The sequence below is a fragment of the Lepisosteus oculatus genome, chromosome 22 (assembly GCF_040954835.1).
Source record: "Lepisosteus oculatus isolate fLepOcu1 chromosome 22, fLepOcu1.hap2, whole genome shotgun sequence".
Lineage (NCBI taxonomy): Eukaryota > Metazoa > Chordata > Actinopteri > Semionotiformes > Lepisosteidae > Lepisosteus > Lepisosteus oculatus.
In genome coordinates, this window is record NC_090717.1 from 1,535,085 (window position 1) to 1,557,691 (window position 22,607).

The following is a 22,607-nucleotide window of genomic DNA, read 5'->3' on the forward strand; positions in this document are numbered from 1 at the left end:
TTACAGTCTTTCAGATGGAGGGTTGAGCTTGCAACACTGATAAAAAAGAAATGGCGCATTTCTACACGATTTTGAAATTCACATCCCTTTATTTCCAACTGCCACAGTCAGGAACAATCCTGTTAAAGGGAATTGGGCTCCTGGGTGAACTGGGCCGGACTGGCTGGGACTGGGAATTGGGAATTGGGAATTGGGCTCCTGGGTGAGCTGGGCCGGACTGGCTGGGACTGGGAATTGGGAGCCGGGCCGGACTGGCACTACAGGGCGCTGTCGGACCGTACCTTGATGACATCCTCGTCCGTGGACCTGCAGGCAGGGGCGTCCTCCACTTCCCTGACCGTGCCATCCCTCTCCACGGTCACCACCTTGACCGGCACGGTCACCAGCCGCCCCGTCAGAATGGCCGTGTTCAGAACTTCGGTGTCCTGGAACACACAGAGCAGACACACACACACATAGGTGGGCTTCATTCACCAGCAGCGGAACGTGCCGGGCGGAGCCCTTCTCTCCCGGGCATTCTGGGAAAGCCGCCAGTCACCCTCCGCAAAGCCAACGGCTCAGCACGGGTAAAAAGCAAAAAACGCTTCAAAAAAGATATTAAATGAAAATGCAATTTACAGAAAAAACTCCTGCCATGACAGAAACGGTCAGGATAGGGAATTCTAGGCTCAGTAAAAATTTGGATTCACTGGGATTCTAAATTGTGAACAACAGGCACAGGTCTCTATTCAGGTACAGGTACAGACCTGTACGTACTGAAATCTGACACTGGGGGGCACACCGAGCGCCTCAGACTGTTCACACTGAGCCCCCCTTTGGTCCGGTTGTGCACTTGAACTCTCCCTTGGAGATTTCTGGCTTTTCACACTGTACATCCAAGACAAGTCAGTTTGCAAGACAAATTCCTCATCAATCACAGTGGCTTCCGGGCAGAACTCAACGGTGTTTAGCCAACAAAGAATAACATCCGTTACGTTGCGCTTAATAAAATATATCGGATATACTTTTGCAGGCACGGTAAAAACGAAAGCATGAAAGCTCCATTAATCGGAAAGGGTGTAAACTGTAACAGAGCAGAATCGTTCTAAAAATAAATGCACAGATTACGCGCAGTAAAGGCATGTCTTAATTACTTCTCTCGTTACCCTATACAAAGGCATGACGGGGTGCCAAGAGCAAGGCAGACAGCGCTTTTGTTTATTTATTTTTCTTTAACTGCTGGCTTTTTAAAAACCCCCGAAATGCAGTCATCTACATGATGCTAACGAGGAACTCACTGCCTGCTGGCGCTGCAGACGGCGATGGCCCATGCTTGTGTTTTTAAGGAGTGATGGTGTCGAGGAGTGAGAGGAAGACGTGTATGAGGAGCAGACATGAAGAATGACACGATGCAACACGCTGCTAACTGACGTGTGAATACTGGCAGACCAGCGGAGGGTTAACACTGTCTTCTGAATTCGTATTCGCCTGAGGTCAGAGTGCCCAGTGTGAGGTTAGTGTGCTCAGGGCCTGGTCAGAGTGCTCAACGTGAGGTCAGAGTGCTCTCTCTGAAGTCAAGGTGCTCAACGTGAGATCAGCGTGCTCAGTATGAGGTCAGAGTACTCTGTCTGAAGTCAAGGTGCTCGGTGTGAGATCAGAGTGTGCAATGTGAGGTCAGAGTCCTCAGTGTGAGATCAGAGTGCTCAGCGTGAGGTCAGAGTGCCCAGCGTGAGATCAGAGCCCTCAGTGTGAGATCAGAGTGCTCAGCGTGAGGTCAGAGTGCCCAGCGTGAGATCAGAGTCCTCAGTGTGAGATCAGAGTGCTCAGCGTGAGGTCAGAGTACTCAGCGTGAGCTCAGTGCTCAATGTGAGATCAGAGTGTGCAATGTATGGTCAGATTTCTTAACGTGAGCTCAGAGTGCTCAATGTGAGGTCAGAGTGTGCAATGTGAGGTCAGATTCCTTAGCGTGAGATCAGAGTCCTCAGCGTGAGGTCAGAGTACTCAACATGAGCTCAGAGTGCTCGATGTGAGGTCAGAGTGCTCGATGTGAGGTCAGAGCGCTCAACGAGAGGCCAGAGCATGTCCTGGCATGAGCTCACCACCTTCAGCATGAGGTCACCGTGCTTTGCTTGCGCATAGATGTGCACAGTTTGTGTCCCTGTTGCAAAGCAACAAGCGAGGGTTTATTCCATGCTGAAAAGCAGAAAGAAGAAACACAACCTTTTCCTTTCTCCAAATTCCGCTCATTTTCATGTCCCTCTTCCATTCGTTTTTTTTACTAAACACGATATTTTATGGCAAATGTAATGCATGTTACGTGGTGTACGTTTTGAGAGTCTTTGTCTTCAACCCTATTTCTCTAACTGCTGAGCCCCCCTGCCTGCCTTCCTGCCACATTAGCAACCTGGGCGGCGGAGTGACGTGGGCTGGTGTGATCCATTGCTGTCGGCAGCGTGACACGTGTACACCACCTGCACCAGGAGAAGCAAGCTGTGATCTCGCTCGCCCGGGCCCCCTTTTCACGGCTTGGGCCACAGCCAGCGCTGATTAATACTTCATTTGCAACCTTTAATTGCTGGCAACAGTTGGCCATTTCTCAGCTTTGGCGGTTCCCTTCCACTGCGAAGATCCGTGGCCGCGTCCCGGTGTGATCGCCCACAGAAGACAACGCTCAGACTGGGCGTTCTGCTTTCTGAAGCCGAGAGAAACACCGAAAGATCATTATCCCAGCATCTACAACGATCTAAAATAAATATACTGCGTACGTCTAATTATGACTAAAGGGTTGAAATTAAAACAATACCCTCTTCACTGTGCATTACTGAAAGCATTTCATTGCCTGCTCTAGCAAGTGCAGTGATTTCTATGCGGAATAGATGCACTGGGGCCACATTAACTACTTCATACCTTGAGTGACACATTAAAGCCAGTTATTGCTGACTTTACAGCTGACCGTAAAGATGCTACAGTACAGCTCAGCAACCATTAGGATTATAACCACTGAACAGGGGCTGGGTTTGCTTCTTTTACAACTGTGGAGCAGACCTCCTAAATGTAATTAAGCACCAGCAATCATGTAATTCAAATGCATTTGCAAGGTAACAGGAGGATATTACATATCAGGTGACGATCAGGCTCATTTTCGGCAGCACTGTAACTGTGCAATTTGGGATTTCGGCAAAGTTGTTTCAAGAATGTCTTGAATACACAGGCACATAGGACTGCTTCAAACACCCACAAAATGATCATTTCTTAATGTATCAGATGCCAACATCTTGGCCATGTGGATCATGCAGGGCCAATAACTAACTCTAAAGAGGAAACAGTTTCTGACTTAGTATCGGGTAACAAACTGGGGACACTACAGAAAGGAAGCTATCTTTAACTCAGCTTCCCAGTGACACCATACTAAGCCAGTTGCAAAACTACTGATTCATCAGCAGGAACACACATTCTGTTAACATTATTTAAATCATTTGCAATGTATTTCAATACAGGAAATGGCTTTTAGAGCCAGAAGCAGAGATAATACTTGTGCATGTTCTGCATGCCTGAGTCTTACAGATTTAGACAGTAATATAGATCGAATCGCTAACTCAGAGATGTCATTTTTTAAAATGAAACCATATCAAGATAAGGCAGACTTCACATCATTTTCCCAGTTAGAGCCGATAAAAAGCAGATGGAAAGCAAAATTGGGGAGCTTCGTTAGAAATGCTGTAATTATGCAGTCTTCCAGCTTCACCATTATCAGCAGGAGAACAGAGAAAAAAATGATCTGCCCATTTTTCTGCTGTCTGGCATAAAAAAGACAAGAAAAAGCTTTGGATGGCTATTAAACAAACTGCAATGAGACCAGGGGCACCATGGGAATGTTCAATGCTAATAAGTTATGAAATGAATATGGTTTAATGACTTTATTGATAAATAAGCCAAAGGCAGTCTCTTCTGTATCTATTTAAAATCCGATTCTCTGATATTGCCTAGTCCTTAGAATGGTAAACCTTACAAGCTTATTTTTTTTCTAATAAAATATCCAAAGGATATAACGGAAATTTAACACCACATTTAGTATTAACACATATTACCTCCCTATTGGGCGGTACAGTGGCTCTATGGCTAAGGATCTGTGCCTGTGGCTAGAAGATTGCTGGTTCAAATCCCATGGCAGGCAGAGGAATCCTACTCTGTTGGGCCCCTGAGCAAGGACCTTCACCCCAACTGCTCCAGGGGTGCTGTATAAATGGCTGACCCTGCCCTCTGACCCCAAGCTTCTGTCCCTGTCTGTGTGTCTCATGGAGAGCAAGTTAAGGTATGTGAAAAGACAAATTCCTAATGAGAGAAACTGTATATGGCCAATAAAGTGATCTTCCTCCCCTATAATGTGAAATCGAGTAACAGTGCTTTTGTTAAGCAAACAGGTAAGAGAAGTCAGCTGTGCGCACTGTAGAAAAATAAAAGTTAATATCCATATCTCAGCTTGCTAATCCCTGTTTAGCTGTTGATTTCACATATTTTGGATTTAAAATAAAGCAGCCTTTGATTCTGCAAAGCTTTCATGCTGGCCTGATTGAATTTCGCTATCAATAATGTGTGTTCTGTGGTTTCCCGATACCTTGAAGCAGACATGAGCATGAACTGGAGGAGCCTGTGAGAGCTACTGGTATAAGGACCGGACATAAGGTCCAAGCAAAGCCAAGTGGGAGCAAAGCTCAGGGGGAGGTCCCCTGAGGTCCCCCTAATCTCACCGATTTCCTAATCCTGAGCTGGCCCTACCTAAAAACATCACTCTTCCTGCCAACTCTCTGGCATGTTTCCTTTTCTCCCCCACCCCCTGCCCCCCGCCCATCTTCACCTCCAGAGCGGCTCCCTAGCTCATTCCCGGCGGAGAGAGGGAGGGCTTTTCGTTCTCCCAACAAAGCACACTATTTGGCTCGCGCCTCTTCTCAATCGGCCATCGTTGGGGTTTGACCTGAGCTACTGAACTGAGCAATCAGGCAGGACAGCTCTGCGTGACGAGGTCCAAAACCCAACGCCTCCCTCAAACACCTCTTTCAGCCACATGAGACAGAGTACCCTCCCGTCTCCTTGTCTGCTTTGGTCTCTTGGTGACTGTTGGGTACTTGCATGCAGACAGACGTTTTGACAGACGCTACTTGAAAACGGGCCACTCGCTTATTTATTCAGCAAACTAAGTACTGTTTGCTGAAGTGCAAATATCTTCTCAGCCATGCCTCTTCTACATCTGTTGAGTGTCCTAGCAAGTGGAGGCTAAGATGCTCTACTGATTCACATCATTAACAATGCCAACCCATGTGTCTGCAGCTATACAGTATATCAATTCCTATGCTACATACATTAAAGGGCAGTGGGCCGGGGCTGAGCGTGTTGCAGGAAGTGATGTTGCTCCGATTAGAAGCTAGGTAGGCTCCCGGGCCAGGGGGTCAGGCCTTTTGGAGCCCTGGCATTCCCCACGGCTGGGGAGTGGTTCCTGGGAACAGTGGTGATTGAACCCCAGTGCTGGAAGAGCTGTGGCTGTTGCATATGCACTACAACACAGGGCACAGCACTGAAATCCTCAGTTTCTGGAATCTGAGTGATTCTAAAATACAAGTAAGTGCCCCCACACAGAAGGAACTACAGCAGTGCTGTGTCTTACCACACCTGTTCCCATTACCTGTACAGCTGTGAATACAATAGGGATAGACGGGGTATGACAGAGGACTACTACATGTTTCTGAAGCCTGCTTCTCTTCATTGTCAGCTTGAACTGACCTGGCAGTCCGCTCGCAATCGCTCAGGCTTGGTTCACCTCATGAGCGCCCGCCCACAGCACCTGTTCCTTACCAGCTCCTAGCAACAAACTGTAGGAGCTGGAAGGCAGAACTCAGAACGGTGAGCACAGAACCAACCTCACAAACGCTTTCCAGAGAAAAACCCCAAAAAAGGGGCTTGTGAATTCTCACTCGCGGCATGACGGCTGTAAGGTCAATTAACAGACTCTTAAAGAGCCAAAAAGTCAGAACGCTGCAGTGAGATCTCCTTGAGCACTGAGGCGAATGCTAATCAAGGCCAGATACCCCCAGCTGAAAAGATCCACCTCAGTTAGAGAGAGCAGAGTCCAACTGCGTGAGCGAGTAATTTAATACAGTATTATAACAAACACTCTCAGCAGAAGTCATGCATTGGGGATTCAGAAATATCTCTCTACATTACACCTCAAGAAATCCAAATCATAGCTACCTAATTAAAAGTGAAAGCTGATCAGGGTTGCTGTGTCAGGATAGGGTAGCAGGATGAAACAGACCAGCATGGTACAGACCACTATGTATACGGAGCCTGATAACAGGCTCAGACGATAAATCAGGCAACGGGAGATAATGATGGCAGTACTGTAAAAATAACTGAAAAAACTGCGACATGTGTACTGTGTTCAGGGGTATCGTTCTCTAGTGTATCCCTGAATAATAATAGGGATATTATTATAAATAATAATACAGGTGAATAGGTGGATGCTGCACATTGGTGGTGGTGGAGAGGATCCCCATTACCTGTAAAGCGCTTTAAGTGGGGTGTCCAGAAAAGCGCTATATAAGTGTAAGCAGTTATTATTATTATTAATTATAAGACGGGAGGGATATGGAAATGGTTCCTGCCGCCGTGCAGAGCGAATCTCTGAGCAGCAGAGCGACAGACTGACTCCGGCCGATACACAGCCCAGCCGGGACTGTGTCACGGTGAGCGCAGGAGAGAGCCTATGGAAGACAGGAGCGAGGCGCTCCAGGATTCGCCAGCTAAACTCCTGGCAATTTCACGTTTCGCTTAATGAGTTTGAGACGGCAATCAAGCTTTTTACACTTACTCTGTGTAAAGTATGTGTAATGAAAAAGTAAAGGAATGTTACACGGCCAATTAACTGGGTATATAAAGTGTGACGCAAAAACAAATGTTTGGTCTCCCTGGCAAATTGCCCAATGCGTCCCTTTTTCATTTTAATTTCAACAAGAAAACTAGGCACCGGCTTGCCCCTGGTAAAGCTGGGATTTTCTTCCTCATCTCTGCTCATGTCCAGTCTCTACTGCTGCCAAAAGCATGCAGTTTGACAATCTTCTTTTTTCTAACCGCCTTGATCTTTCACAGTGGCCACATGTATTTTTGCCTCTTACTCTGACCAACAACGAGTCTGAGGGGCAAACATCACGCCTGGACAGCACACACAGAATAAAAAAGGAGTGCAAACAGTCTTCATAAGATTCATACCATATCTCATAAAATTCTCAATTTCTTATGCACAGTTTGGCATAGGGCAGAACGTCAGGCTTGATATACTACTGGAAGAGACAATAAAAAAGATTTTATTGAGCACAATTTCAATATCAAGAAGCAAACTAAAAGGAATAAAGGATTGGTGTTTACTTTGTACAGGACATTTTCTGGTTCTTTTCAAGAAAGGTCTGCCTTGTTTCAAAGACTAAGCTAAAATGCTACTATTGTTACACTACTTATCATACTACTGTTCTGACACATCATACCATTTAAAGCCAGTCCCAATCACGTTTGCTCTTAGAGGGCTTGGCCCAGTAAGACCTGTATTATGAACCAAAAATTAGATCTTAAAGAAACGCTATAAATATGTCAGCATGTCATTGCTAAAACGAGCTTCCTTGTGATCTTAGAAAGCAATTCAAGGAGAGTTTAATCCCCAGCTGCACGATTACCAAAGAATTTATGCTAATATCAGACCAGGAAGCATCAGAAGAGAAATCCAATTTTGAAGCTATTACATATTTTGTATTTTGCAGACTCCCCCTAATCCAATAATCCTAAACTTTTGATATCACAGAAGTCCCGAAGTATTTCACCAGGCTATCTGAACATGCTGTCCTGTGCGCGTTTTAACATGTGTCCCCCCTCCAGCCAGCATATTTACAAAGAACCCAGAATGGTTTGTTCTCAGACTTGTGGAAACTGGAACATGATGAGTGAAGCTGAACAATGGATGAAGTTTTTTGTGGTCTTATGCCATGAACAATCTGTTACTATTGTTGAATAGACCTGGAGAGGGATTATAGCAGCTGAGATACAGACTGTTCAGCATCCTAATTCTCAAGTTTCCTGATTATTGTACAATTTAAGACTAACATAGGGAAAAAAAGATGTATGAGACTTTAGACAGTGTATGCTAGTCATTACAGGACATTAGTTATTGTTCTAGTCATAAAAAACTCAGAAAACAGTGTGTTACATCTTACTTTTAGGCACTGACCTGAAAAGTTGTCACAACAACTTTACATGAGCTGAAAAAATGAATATGCTGTAAATACGCACACATTGTATGCTTTCATTTCAGTTCTTTGGTTTTGTTTTCACACTGTGAAGGAGAGTGTTATGGCTTTTTACTATTTGACATTGCTGGGAACTTTCTCATTTTCAGAGAAGACTTAAAGGTTTTCCACATTGTGTTGTCAAGTCGCCTTTTGTGCGTGTGAATAACTCAGTGTTTTGTGTGATTCAGCCTTTCTTGTGCTTTCAGGAGACAGTGGAAACCGTCTTCGTGTTTTTCCCCACAGCCCCTTAGTAAAAGTTTCTTTGCCGTTTTCCTACTGTTATGCTTGCAGTCATGTGACCATGTCAGAGACAGCAGGTCATGTTACCATAAAGGTGCGTCTCTGTTTCCAGCCACAACCAGGGCCTCCTTCTTCAATGGGTTTCTCTCTCTGAACTGTCTTTGAAGAATAACAGAAAGACTTCAGGTGCAGCACAGTATTACTTTAAGAACACCAGAGAAAGTTAAACCTATTGATTTTTTCCCCATGTGCTACAAACCATTTGTTATTTATTTTGTCTTCAGAGAAAAGATCTCTTAGCTTCTTTTCAGAGGTGGAAACCTGAAAAAACCTTCTGAGTGAGTCTGCAGCACACTGCCATTTATTCTCTTATAGCTCAGCAGAGTCTAATGTCCCATTCAGTGCGGAGCACAGGGCAATCAAGTGAGATTCTTAACATGGTGGAAATACCTTTTTTGACAAATAATATCCCTGTTGATCGCTTTTTTTGGGGTAGTTTTCTTCTGAAAGATCAGAAAAGAACAACCTGCTATCTGTGAATGGTAAGACACAGCTCTGTTACTCTACATGCCAGTGTCTGTCCAGACACAGTGAAGAGCTGTAAATAAGAAGGAGCACGCAGACAACACTGCTGGCCAGCTGGGAACTCCTGACCTGACCTGTTTTCCACTGAAACCAGAACAGCATCACTACATTAGCTCCTTCCAACAAAGTTCATTGAGCAAGAGAGCAGTCAAGTAGTAAGGCAATTGTCTATGACACTTCTTCTCTAAAAACAAAAGTCTACATTCTAAAAAGTGAAAGAGACATACATTGTTCATGCCTTTCTTAAGAAATTACCCAAGGTTCTACCTGAGTGGGGGCTTTTGGCTCATCTAGTCCAATCTAATCATCCAGTTTCATTAAGCTGTTTCTTGCAGGGTCTTCCATGTAGAGTTCATCTTCCTCTAATGCAGCTCTTCACCTGAAACAGTCCTCAGGTGGTGTGTGTAACTGGAAGGTGGACTGTTACAGTCACTGCTATAAAAAAATGCTAGGCTCCCGACAGCAGGAGGGCACCTGCCTCCACCCTACATTTTGATTCCAAGCATCAGGTACACAGTTTCTTTACCAAACAAAATAAAGGGCTAGCGTCTAAATATCAACCCCCCACCCCTTCAAATGACTTTTCTTCTTACATTTGCCTTTCCTTTCAACTTCCTTCTTTGCTGTTCACCATAAGCAGGAGCCTAGACTTCCTTTCCCTGGCAAAGAGAGGCTCAACAGAGCTCAGGTAGATGAAAAGCCATTAAAACTTTGTTTCACGTCAGAATGAGCAAGCTTCTCCTGTTCTGCTTTAGATTGGATCTTTCAAGATTAATTGAGCTGGTTCCCCAATCGATCAGCTGAGACCTTGGTCCCGAGCAGTCCTCTGCCATGCCACAATTACTGCCTCCATTATCCAGGGTTATGAAGCATGATTAGCCCAGAGGTTAGAGCTGCAAATGTCTGGTCAGCACAGCTTCACTTAGGAGTTTAATCCCATAACGTGCAGGAAGACAGGGTGTCCCAGAACAGAATGCAACACAGGAACTATCCTATCAGTCTGCAAAGCCAGGCCTCTGTGTCTGTCATTCCTGCCCTGAAACAGAGAATTAATCATGTCTGAACCCTTTCTATAGACCAGACAACAACAACAGGTGACATAAGAACACAAGACGGACTCCATTGCCAATCAGATCATCACTCAACTGCCAGTCAAGCTAACAGCTACCCGTTTTTTTACTTTTCTGCAGGCAGTCATGTGACCATGTCAGAGACATCAGGTCATGTCGAGGACAATGTTTTCTTAAGGTAACCATAAACCCGTTCTTGTTTATAATTTACAAGCAAAACAAAATGAACTATCCCAAAACAAAAAACCACATGCATCTGTAGTTTCCATCACTCTGGGTGAGCTTCCACCTAATTTAGGTGGCCACCATGTAGATTAGGGGTTACAGCTGCCATTTATAAATGTTTCACAATAATATTTTCAAAACATATTAACAAGATCCAGGCAAGTCAACAAAACGTCATACTGAACCATCCCCCTAGCTCTAACCCTAACAAGAAGACTGTTCAGGTCACCATGTTAATTTGGTTTTCAGTGGCCAATTGAACCCTGGATTCTATCTAGTTATATCTTGAAAGCCTCCTCCTAGGGCTAGTAATCAATATTTATGATACCATTAATAATATGGGATCACATATGATTTATACATATAAACAGGTGTAATGAAGACAGAGAATTAATCATGTCTGAACCCTTTCTATAGACTTAAACTGATGTGTGACTATCTAGGGCAGATCCTAGCACTGCCACAAGCTCAGTTCACCCCAAGTCGTGAATTTTGAACACTATTCTGTTATTTTGTTATGTAATTAAACAAAGTATACCCCTTGCTTCCAGTGTATTATTTATTGAGGTTTGGAGACCTAAATCTAAATCTAATTTTGATGCTCATAGAAAGCAGAATCAAATCTTCTTTCTAACCACAAGAACAGGGTTGGTCAAGATGGTATAAATCATGATAAATTATACCAAATCAGTAAGTTGTGAGAACAGTCAGACAGTGATGGAGCTTGAACGTTATAAGTACTTGTCAAATCACATCATACTTTGGTTCAAATCTAAAATATTAAACATAGAGTTAGGAAGAGATCTTCTTCCATTGCAAACTGCATTCATTAACTGCTCACGCCTTTAGGTATGACTTAATTATTGGATTTAAAGACAGAATGCTTATTTCCATTTATTTTATAGATTTGGTCTTTCCTCTGGTTAAAATCCAACTTGCAGCAGGGATGTTTAATATCAGTGTTTTGGACGTATATTTTTGATAACTTGTTAAAGATCCCTGGAAACCACTGAGTCCTTGGGAAGCATTCGTCCTGCTCACGGAGAAACGCGAAGAGATCGGGTCCCAGCGTACATTGTTGACAAGGCGGAGTGATTTGCCTGCTCCGGTGAGCCTGAACTTGCAGCTACAGTAGACGGAAGAGCATCTCGTGCTTGAACAACTTCAATCACGAAACAGTTTTCCTTTCCAGGAGAGGAAAGCCTTAATCTGTGGCCACAATCCTGACGCTTCTGACCATAGCCATTAGATTTCCATCTCAACATGCATCACCTGGCTGATTCAGGTCATGACTGGGTACGTGAGAAATGTTAAATGAAAGAAGGCCATCCAGGCCTGTCTAGCTTATTATGCTGCTAGGATTTAATTGACCCAAGCATCTCATCCAGCCCGATTGAATGTAACCATGCTTAGGTATATACTCTGTTAATATACAGAACACAGTGAAGTCTATCACACTAAATTCCAATTATGAGGTGATCCCATTTTTGGAGAGTGGATTAATCCAAGACTCAGCTGACACTCAATTAGTCAATCTCTCCTGGCAGCAGGCATTTTTTATTAAGATAATCTCCTGCTTGGAATAATTGAGGTCACGACGAATGTCCATTAACTTCATATTCTACTAATGCGGGGGGCTAGCTCAGGAATTTGGAACGCAGAAGTCTCGGCTGCAGAGGAAAATTGTACTACATTGCAGGGGTGCTACATTAGGAAACAAAGCTGACAGAATTAGTAATACTGCAGTGAGGGAGGGGGCTAATACATAAACAACGTTAACAGCCATAAGAAATGCATGCTTATTTTATAGAAGATTGCCCTGCTAGGTTATTTTATTCAGTATATGAGGCAAAGTCTTCATTTTTACCCTTGTATCCTAACTTTCCTGTCTGGGCTGCTCTTGGACTTGGGATGTTTGGCAAGGCAGTCTTGATGAGAACAAGAGACTGGAGTTTTTTAAAGGGATCAGTCATGGACGCCCCCTTTGGCTGGTCTAGATCCCAATATCTTGACTGTGGGAGGTGAGTGCAGGGGATGTGTGTGAGAAGGGCAATGTGGGCAGATTTACACAGGAAAATAAACACAACCTGCAGAGAGAACCAGTTGGAGGAGATTACCCATGCTGAAGTGTTACATAAAATAAAATAAGAACATGGAATATATAAATCCTGATCTATAAAAAGTAGTTACATACAAAGTAGTTTACATTTTAAGGGTGGAGGGGTTTGTGTTGTATTTGAGCTACAGGATTGCACAACAGCCTACTCAGAGTTACGTCACTTGGTTTACCCAAGTCCCTTCAGAGAAGTGGTGTTTTTAAACTCAGCTTATTTTACCCTATGCTGAAAGCATACCGACAACCAGTCCAGGTGTATAACTCAGTGGCCACTTCAGGATCAATAACACAGAGGAGATAAATTCTGTACAGATTGGGGGCAAAAACTTTTTTAAACTTTTTAATACGGTACATGCACTGGTCTCAGAATGCCTCTGTTTGAACAGTACTATCAGAATGTGCAAAGCCCCATGGGAATGTTACAGAAAGAAGTGTGGGTGTCCAGTACCGGATGAACCTCTCAATACGCCCCAGGCACCCCTCTGCAAGCCACTGCTACTTATCAGAATCCCTGCTCAGTCTCTGCTAAGCTGGTCCAGCTGGCCGCTGCAGAGGAGCATCTCTCAGATGCTCTCTCGCGCAGCAAGAGGAAGAAGCAGGCCCTGAAGTGACTGATCATCACTACTGCAGGGGATCTCCTCACTGCTGCCCTGAGGCCAAACCCGCTCCTTGCACTGAACCTTCATCAAGCAGCTGTCGGCGCCAGACAGGCCAGGCACCCCGAGCAGGCAACACTGTCAAGGAGACACAGGCCCAACAGATGGAGAAACAAGCACCTGTGGCTGATCCTGCCCACACCCACGAGATGTCTAGCCCAGGAATGGCCAGCTTAATCACCTCGGCAATTAAACATTAACCACATTAAGTGTGGAGAGGAAGCTGTGCATCAGGAATATTAACCCTAGCCTTTCCCTCTGTAACATCCAGGGCCAACATCCTTCAAAACAGTCTCGGATGTTGCTTGCAAATAAACGTGCGCATTATACACCATTAGCGTGAGGTCAGGTCTGGGGTGTGAGTTAGAAACTCTATTGTGGTGAAACACAAACTAAGGGATGCAGCGGAGAGCCACAGGGGACAGGAGAAGCCTTACAGAAAGAGCTGTGCCTAAACATCTTAGCTTCAGACTCAGGGGCCTCCCACGCCTCCTGGACACACTGGACCGTCTGCTTTTAGACTTTAAAAAACAGACTTGATGAGGGAAAGAGATACGAGGGGCAGTGCCTCGCGATCTGCTGGGCGGCTGCCGCGCTGAGCACCATGGACAGCGACTCCAGACGTGTGGAGTGAAACACTGGCCTTTTTAAAGAGCGGGTTCGCAAAATGAGGGTCAAAACGGCAGCCGAACGGTTTTGTTTTCAGTAGAACTACCAGAGCGATTTCCGCTGATCCCAAACGGGAGGGGCAGCGAAGATGGCCCCAGGCAGCAATGACCGAGGATGAGGAGGAGGAGTGGAGAAAGCAACGAAACTGACCGCTTGGACCAAACACCCATGTCTCATTACGTGAAGAGAGGTAGGCATCGTGTCCTCCTCTGATCCAGGGTTTGTGCTTGAACCCAGGCCCATTTATCCACAGTGGAGAAAGTTGAAGTGGACACTTTAGATTTTTTTACTCCTATCCTGGAGACCTTGCACTGGCTGCCTGTCGGGTTTCGTGTCGACTTTAAAATCCTCATGCTCACCTTTAAGGACTGCATGGCTTGGCGCCTCAGTACCTACCTGAGCTACTGTCATCCTACCATGCAACCTTTGCACTTTCTAAAATGCAGCCACAGTGACAGAGTGAGTCTCTTGCTGTGGGAGACCACTAATAGCGTGACACCACTTCTGCAACAGGTTAACTGCACTGAGCCCTGTGACGTGTACTGTCCAGCACAGGCTAGCGGGAGACTCACCACTGGCACTGAAGCTCAGCAGGTGGGAGCCTGGCCAGTACCTGGATGGGAGACCCCCTGGGAAAGCTAAGGTTGCTGCTGGAAGAGGTGTTAGTGGGGCCAGTAGGGGGCACTCACCCTGCAGTCTGTGTGGGTCCTAATGCCCCAGTATAGTGACGGAGACACTGTACTGTAAAAAGGCGCTGTCCTTCAGATGAGACATAAAACCGAGGTCCTGACTCTCTGTGGTCATTAAACATCCCAGGGCATTTCTCTAAAAGAGTAGAGGTGTTACCCCAGTGTCCTGGCCAAATTTCCCCCTGGACTTTACCGATCGTGACCTCCTAATAATCCCCATCTCTGAACTGGCTTCATCACTCTGCTCTCCTCCCCACTGAGAGGGAGCAGACTGGTGCATCATCCAGGTGGAGCTGCACACTGGTGGTGGTGGAGGGGATCCCCATTACCTGTAAAGCGCTTTGAGTGGAGTGTCCAGAAAAAAAAAGAGCTATATAAGAGTAAGAAATTATTATTATAAAGTGCATTAAATTCCTATTACTGTATGTGCATGCCTCGATAAAGTACGCTAGTACCTCCATTGCCCCCACATCCACTCTCCCCCATTTCACATCAAGCTGCAGCTCCTCCTGATTTACTAATGAAGCTCTGGCAAAGAATGGTGGCAGTCTGGAACGAGCTGCCCAGCCGTGTTGCTGAAGGAGATACCTCGGCTACCTTCAGGGCACAGCTGGGTTTGATCCTGCAATCGATCAGCTACTAACTACCGCACAAACCACTTGGGCCAAATGACCTCTCGGCGATGGTAACCATTCTCACACTCTGAAAAAAATCAGCAGAATATTATATTCAATTTATTCTAAAGCAAGTAAGCGTACTGGCATACACAGATGGAAGACACAAACTGAAGGTCCACACAGTCTCAAGATGTTCTACAAGAAAGATCCTTCAATAATGGACAAACCTCCATCCAGTGTTCCTGTTTCACAAACTGCACATCCTATAAAGGAGTCATCAGCCTGTTGGTTGTGGTCTTAGTGGCGGCCCAGACTAGAGTTTACAGTAAGAATGTATCTGCCTGTGAAAAGTCAAGCACTGCAAGGGATATTGTATAGAAAATGAACACATCTGTTTTTAATTATCACAGTGCTGTTCTTTTTATAGATAGAATACCAAACTTAAACCATGGTAAGTGGTATAATTATTTTCTGTATTATCCTATTAGACTGTTGCACTGTGAAACAGTATTCAAAGACTTGCATCCAAAACTAGGGAGTTCATAACCAGAAACTAATACAATTATATTCAAATAAAAGGCAGTCTTGTACATGAGGCTGTATCATTAAGCAGAACAAGAGTCGGCTCTTGCCATTAAAGTATAATCAAGTTAAAAACCCATTCCCTCTATTTTATGGTTTAATTCTTAATTTAATCTGTAGGAGGTGGGGAAAAAATGGAAAGTTATCTACATGACCTCCTACAATAATATATGTGTTACTTGAAGTCAAGAGCCAGGGCTGCTTAAATAATTCAGGACAGCTCTGCTGTGCAAAATTTACCATTTGTGAATTAGGCCTGTTTTTGTAAGGAAAGCACTTATAAATCATTTGGGGTGGGGGGGGGGGATAGGTTTTGTGCACTAAATGTGCAAGCTTTTTAAAAAAGTTTTTTTTTTCCTGAATAATCAAATGAATAGGGGAATTTTGGTTCTCTCTCTGCAGGGGTCTCTTTAAAACTATCGCATGCCTCTGCAGCAAATCCCTGAAATCGTTCTACTAACATCTATTCAAGAGTCTTAGATGAATGCATGCCTCTAACTAGCAGATGAACAGGATGAGGCAAAAGGCCTTGTTGCGTGTTGTAACTTTCCTTGTGCTCTCCGTGTTCTGTGTGTGTTCCCCACAGGGGGTCGGTCAAACACACCATCTGTCACTGACATCCCAGATGGTATCGTGTTCTGGAAGCAGGGTCCTTCCAGCCTGGCAGTGTTGCTGGGTCCTCAATGGACTCCTGCATATTCTGTTTTCATTCAGACCACTGGAATCTCTCCATCTGAGCGATAATGACATCGATATCATGAAACATTTTGCAGTTTATTTTTTGACATAACACACAGTAATGCGCGTTGACACTGAAGTTACAGTACCATCTGCAATGTGCAGTGTTATTTTCCTTTTCCTTTACTGTACGAATGCACGGAGCACACTGTTTGACTTTTTGACAAAAATAAGTGGGGACACCATACGTCGCTATTCAACAGAATTTGAACGTTGGTCCTTTCTTTGAACGTTTTTGTACTACATATTACCGTCTTGTATGTCAATCCTGTCATAGCTCTGAAGGCGAGCAGGGCTGGGCCCAGTCAGTACTGTGACAGGAGACCGCCGAAGAAAACCAGGCTGCTGTTGCAGCTGGTGCTGGTAGACCAGTAGGCTGTTCTCTCTGCAGCAGAATTTGCAAACAAGTGTCTACATATAGAGTGCAGGAGCGCTGTACTTTGGTTGACACATTAGGCTGACGACTTGGTCATTAACGATTCCATGGCTGTTTGTAAGTTTAGGGGTGTTAACCCAGTGTCCTGGATAAATGGCTACTCAATACAGTCACTGTGGTGGGGGAGCACAGAAGTGTAGGTGGTATGGGTCCCTTCCTCTATGTGAAGCATCCTTTGAAGAGGAAGAAATACATTTAATTACTCTTCATAGGGACTTCCCAGTGACTACCACTCTTCCGTTTGGCAATTAAAGCCAATTTTTTTGGCACTTTTATACCTACAAATAAATTGGTGAGGAGTTTCTGCCTTTTCTCAGCATTTGTCAGCGTTGACAGCAAGAGCCGAAAAAGAAAAAAAAGATCAAGCACACCCCGTAAAAATACTTTGTTTTTTTTCATTTACCGCTTAGTTAATTTAGGGCTTAGCGCACTCAGGTTATTTTCAAGCAACATGATTTTCAATTCTTCTTTTTTTTTTTTGCTCTTCATGCTTCAGCAGAGAGAGACAAATTGGGGGGAGGCACTTAGCAACGATTTACTGAAAATCCATTAAACACATCAAGTGCATCCTGTGAGCCTGCCCTCAGCCCACTCTCCACCCTATGGTGGAGACAAATTTAGATTTAACTGCCTTAATGCACTGGATATTTGCTTCAAGTCCTGTTTAGACCAAAACATGGGAACCTTCTGGCCAAAATGAATGAAAATGATAGAAACCCAACTCGAGAAGCCAGGGATCCAAATGCAGTAAACAGAACTGCTACACAATGTTATGCAGTGCACTAAGATCCCCAAAACTCAGATTTCAGTGCGTGGTTGGGAGGAAATGACTGTGTCTCTAGATAAAATGATATGGTCACGACTTCAAAGACAGTTGGCTTTGAGACCGCTTCAGAGAACATGTCAGGGCTGTGAAAATCAAAGATCTCTCCAAGCCCATAGTTTCTCATTTCACCTCCAACGGCCATGATCACACTGATCTCTCCATCTGCGCTCTCAAACAAGGGTCTCTCAACTCCTACTGCAAATAGACACCCGAAACTGAAATTATCCTGAAACTAGGATCACACCTTCCCCCTTCTCTCAATGACAGACTCGTTTCCTTCTAATCCTAGCTATTCTTTTGCAGGTTTTGACTTCACACCTCTCTTTTAACTCTCCCGACTTCACACCACCTGAGTGTCCACTCCGCCTTCCCCCTGCTCCCCCCTGCTCTCCACTCCCGGCTTTTGCTCTCCCCTGCTTTATCAGCTGCTGACTTTCCTTTCTCTCTCACACTCGAAGAAGGCTCCACAGCTGAAACATTGTGTTTCTTTTCTTCTCTTTACAGCATGGAATAAACCTTTTCTTATTCACAGGCGGTTCACGGGCGGAGCGGGGGCACTGTGGCTCAGGATCTGTGCCTGTGACTGGAAGGTTGCCTGTTCAAATCCCGTGTCCGGCAGAGGAATCCTACTCCATTGGGCCCCTGAGCAAGGCCCTTAACCCCACCTGCTCCAGGAGTGCTGTAAAATGGCTGACCCTGGGCTCTGACCCCAAGCTTCTCTCCCTGTCTGTGTGTCTCATGGAGAGCAAGTTGGGGTCTGCGAAAAGACACATTCCTAATGCAAGAAATTGTATAGGGCCAATAAAGTGATCTTATCACAAAGACTGCTGTGAAACTCAGGAGGTAGCAGCATCTTCAAAACGACAAGAGAAGCACCCTCCCCACACAAGAGGCACCGACACACAGACTCCACACAACCCTCCCGCCTGAAGGCGTGCCGATATCACAGCCAGAAGGGCCCACAGTGCCCTGAACACCCGACGTGTACACCATCAGCACGACCCAAGTGATTTTAGTTTGGGGTTTGGCAGGAGAAAACAATTGTGATGCAGCTGTATTTTAAGGTTGTGTGAAAGTGTTACAAGTGAGCTGTATGAGCCTGGAAAAGCAAGGAAACGGGAAAGAGCAGAGCAAGCTGTGCGCCTGGAGTAATAATAGGATGCTAAAGAGTGATGGCACAGAAATAAATGAAAATTAGCTGCATGACAATGTTAATTACACTTCATCTATTAGGAGTCTGGTAATTGAACCATTCATTCCCCTGCAAATAGAACCCTGCTGGGCAAAGGGGAAAAAAAGCGCTAACGAGGCCGGGGCAGAAGGATGACTTGGAATCAAAGTGCAGTGGACGTGGCACAGGAACTCCGAGGGGATCCGAGCCCCACATTCCCTCTCCTCTCTCCGATTCGGCCCCAAGACCCGGCTGCGGATCACCACCTGCACGCTCTGGGCATGCCTTCAGTCCCTCAGTCTCCGGCGACGACCGGAGAGCAACTTTCAAACTGTCGGCTTTTGAGCTGTTCCCTTCATCCCTGTTTAAAAGCCAGCTTTCCCAGTGGCCAGGTGGACTGAGGAAAAATGTCCCTTTCTCCCCCTCACCAGCGGCAGGAAAAAAAAGATGAAGAATTATTTTCTAGGTGTGTTCTAGCTTCATTCAGTGATGGAGGGGGAAAATCTTTACTCCCGCACTTTACTGACAGGCTAATTGAATACCTAAATAATCTATTTGTAAACTTCCTAATGGCTATGTCAATTAATGTCCTGGTGACCTCGTTTCAGCTCCAGATTAAATGTGACAAAGTCTATTCGATCAAGAAAAAAAAAAGCCGTAACAGGCCAAGCAGGCTAGCTATCACCCAAAGGGCTCTGCGAGGTCAAACAGAATTATCTCCTGGAGCGTACAGGCACAATAAACCACACAGAAATGCTTGTACACATCCCCCTGTCCACAGAATGTGCTTCAAAAGCAGGGATGTGCTTTTATTGGGTCCACATGTGCAAATATCAGTTTTACTTTCTTCAAGGTTCGTCACTAATAAAAATCTAGTTTTGTTGTGGCCAATCAGACTGATGGATTAATTGATTAATTGGATCAAAACGAAAGGCACCCCACAAAACACGCTCCTTAATTGTTAGTATAAAATAATATTTAAGGACCGAAATATAGAATTGCTTTTACAAGGGGGAATTCGTTTTTCAAAAACGTTCACTTTCCGCGGAGGAATAATCTGTTTTAATTCTGTTCTGTACCTTACTTTTTAATACATCCCCCAAGTAAAGCCATCAGGAGCCGGCCTTCTGCAACACCGAACACTGCATTTTTTTTTCAACCTTGATCAAAAGAGCTATATGTTGGAGTCAGTGTGCACTCAAGTTATTTTAAACATGCTATTCATCAAAAAAGATTATTAAAAAAATAAGGCAGCCTGCTACTCTAATGTGTGATAGATAGAGGCAATTTTTTTTTCCTTTCAAGCAAAAATAGCTGAGAAAAAGTAACACATTCTTCAGATGCAAAACCTAATGGCCCATCTGAACATTCACATGAGGACGTTCTTTCAGTTTTGAGCCTCTAATTACATTAGGCTCCATCCTGCTCCTACCCTGTGGACCTATTAGCGCGAGGTCTGGGAATTCCACTGGGCTTTTAATTTCCACTTCTGTCAATTCGAGTTAAGCAACCTCCCTAATTTATAGCGAAATTGCTTTTTCCTCTGCTTTAACAGACAGAAGCAAGCCTGCGTACATACAGTACGTCTCGCACGCCTCCACCGGCCTCGGAGCTACAAGATGCCTGGCGGCAAATTAAGGAATCCAGCGTGACCCAATGGGTTTTCTGAGAAAAACGAGTCGTGTGTTATACCTACAGGGCCAAAAAAAACTAACAAACAATAAATCACCATTCTGTGCAATTGGATTACCATCAGGTCTGATAATGGGGTTGTGAGGATTTGAGAAACAGGAGCATGAGTGATAAACTGGTGCAGAAGAGCCTGGCAGGGGCAGAAATTAACAAAGGGTACAGTACAATAATCTATACAGGTAAATATTTTTGAGAATTCTCTATCAAATCACTGTGAAAAAATAAATATGATACTCCCAAACTTTCACAAGAAATGTTTTCACATCTTTCTGTCTATAAATATCTGCACCCCCAGATCTACTCTATACAGCATCAAAACCACCTTTCCTGAACACCACAACACGCCCTAGTGGTCTGCAACCCCAGACAGGTGTACTAATCTTCCATCTTCTGTTTTACCTTCACAGATCATCCATCCATTCATTTTTTAACCACGTTATCCAGTACAGGGTCATGGGGCAGCCAAAGCCTAACCTGGCAAGTAACAAGGGGCATAAGGTGGGATACGCCCTGGGCAGGACGTCCGTGCAGCGCAGCAGATCTGTCCATAAAGTTCTAAAGTCTAAAGTCTAAGTCTAATCTCTATTTGGCTCACCGGGCTGGGTCCCTGCAGAGTGACGCGGGAGTCCTGGGTTCGAGCCCCCGACGGTGGGGGGCTGACCTAATGCGGCAAGGGCGCCTGCCTGAGCCCCCGTTGCGTTACATTGGTGTCAGAGCGGGGTGGGATAGCCCTTCGCCGGGGACGGCGATTTAAGCGGGGGAGAGTGTAACGCTTACGGCCGACAGGCACTGTATAAGAGCCGGCGTACCAGAGCAGGTGATGTCACCGCCCTTCCCTGTGATAGCAGGACTACAGCTACTGGGCTGTAGAGAGATCTCTCTTTAGCTCACCGGGCTGGGTCCCTGCTATCACAGGGAAGGGCAGCGACGTCACCGCTCTGGTAAGCCGGCTCTTACACAGTGCCTGTCGGCCGTAAGCGTTACAATATATAAACCTAAAGTTTGTACCAGCACTTTGAACAATACTTCAGTTTTGTTGTTTCTTGCGGGAAACAAGACTTCGGCTTTATTGTTCCTTGCATGCAATAAACTCATCTGTTTAACTTAATCTCGGGATCCAGAACCTTATTCTTTCTGTTACAACAATTGCAAACAATCCTTTGCTAGAGCTAATGCTGTAAAACCCCTTGTAGGTTAAACTTGGTCTTTCTCCGTGGGCTAACGGGGCTTTACTTTACCTAACGTGTTCTTGTGGCACATGTATCACATTTAGGCTCGAAATCAGATGCTGCAATCCTCCTTTCTCTTAATCAAAGTGACATAAGAAAAATCAATGAGATTCTCGAGAGGGTATGATTTGAACGTTACACGCCACATCTCCCTGGTCATGCTTATTTCACTCTCGTCTATCTTGCAGGCAAGGAGCTGCCAGTAACTGGTGGAGCTCTGGTGGATACACCAGCTGCCTGTGTAATTTTCATAGACACGAGAGGGCCTTTTCTGTAGGTCTGTAGGGAAGCAGGATCTTTGAAATGTTTGTGTCTTTTAGGACCTCAAGTTTATAAAAGACATCAAAGACAAAGTACAAGGATTCCCTCTAAAGGGGATAAAACAGTGTGGTAGAATATTTAATTGAAAGTTGGTGGGCGGAGGAGGCAGATACATTTAGAATGGCCAACCATGAACCAGATCTGTTTATTGCCATGACTCTTGGAACAGCGGGGTGTGGTGAAGACTGAGCACGCTCTCTTCCAAATCTCACACTGCCGGACCAGCTGCTGTTTTTAACGCTCAAGAGTCCCACAAAAAACTTAGGGGAACTGAGCTCAAATGGAGAACTGATGTGACTCCCACTATAAGACTGAGATCACTGTATTGGCCATATACAATTTCTTGTATTAGGAATGTGTCTTTTCACAGACCCCAGCTTGCCCTCCATGAGACACACAGACAGGGAGAGAAGCTGGGGGTCAGAGAGTGCAGGATCAG

General features: G+C 45.0%; 1 protein-coding gene across 1 annotated transcript in view; it reads right to left on the reverse strand.

Annotated features, from left to right (window-relative positions):
• LOC102691165 (transmembrane protein 132C) overlaps window positions 1-22,607 on the reverse strand; it is a 193,101-nt gene that overhangs the window by 29,451 nt on the left and 141,043 nt on the right. The window contains exon 5 of the mRNA XM_069182131.1: window positions 282-425. Within this exon, the coding sequence (XP_069038232.1) occupies window positions 282-425 (144 nt within the window). The remainder of the gene's footprint in view (window positions 1-281; window positions 426-22,607) is intronic.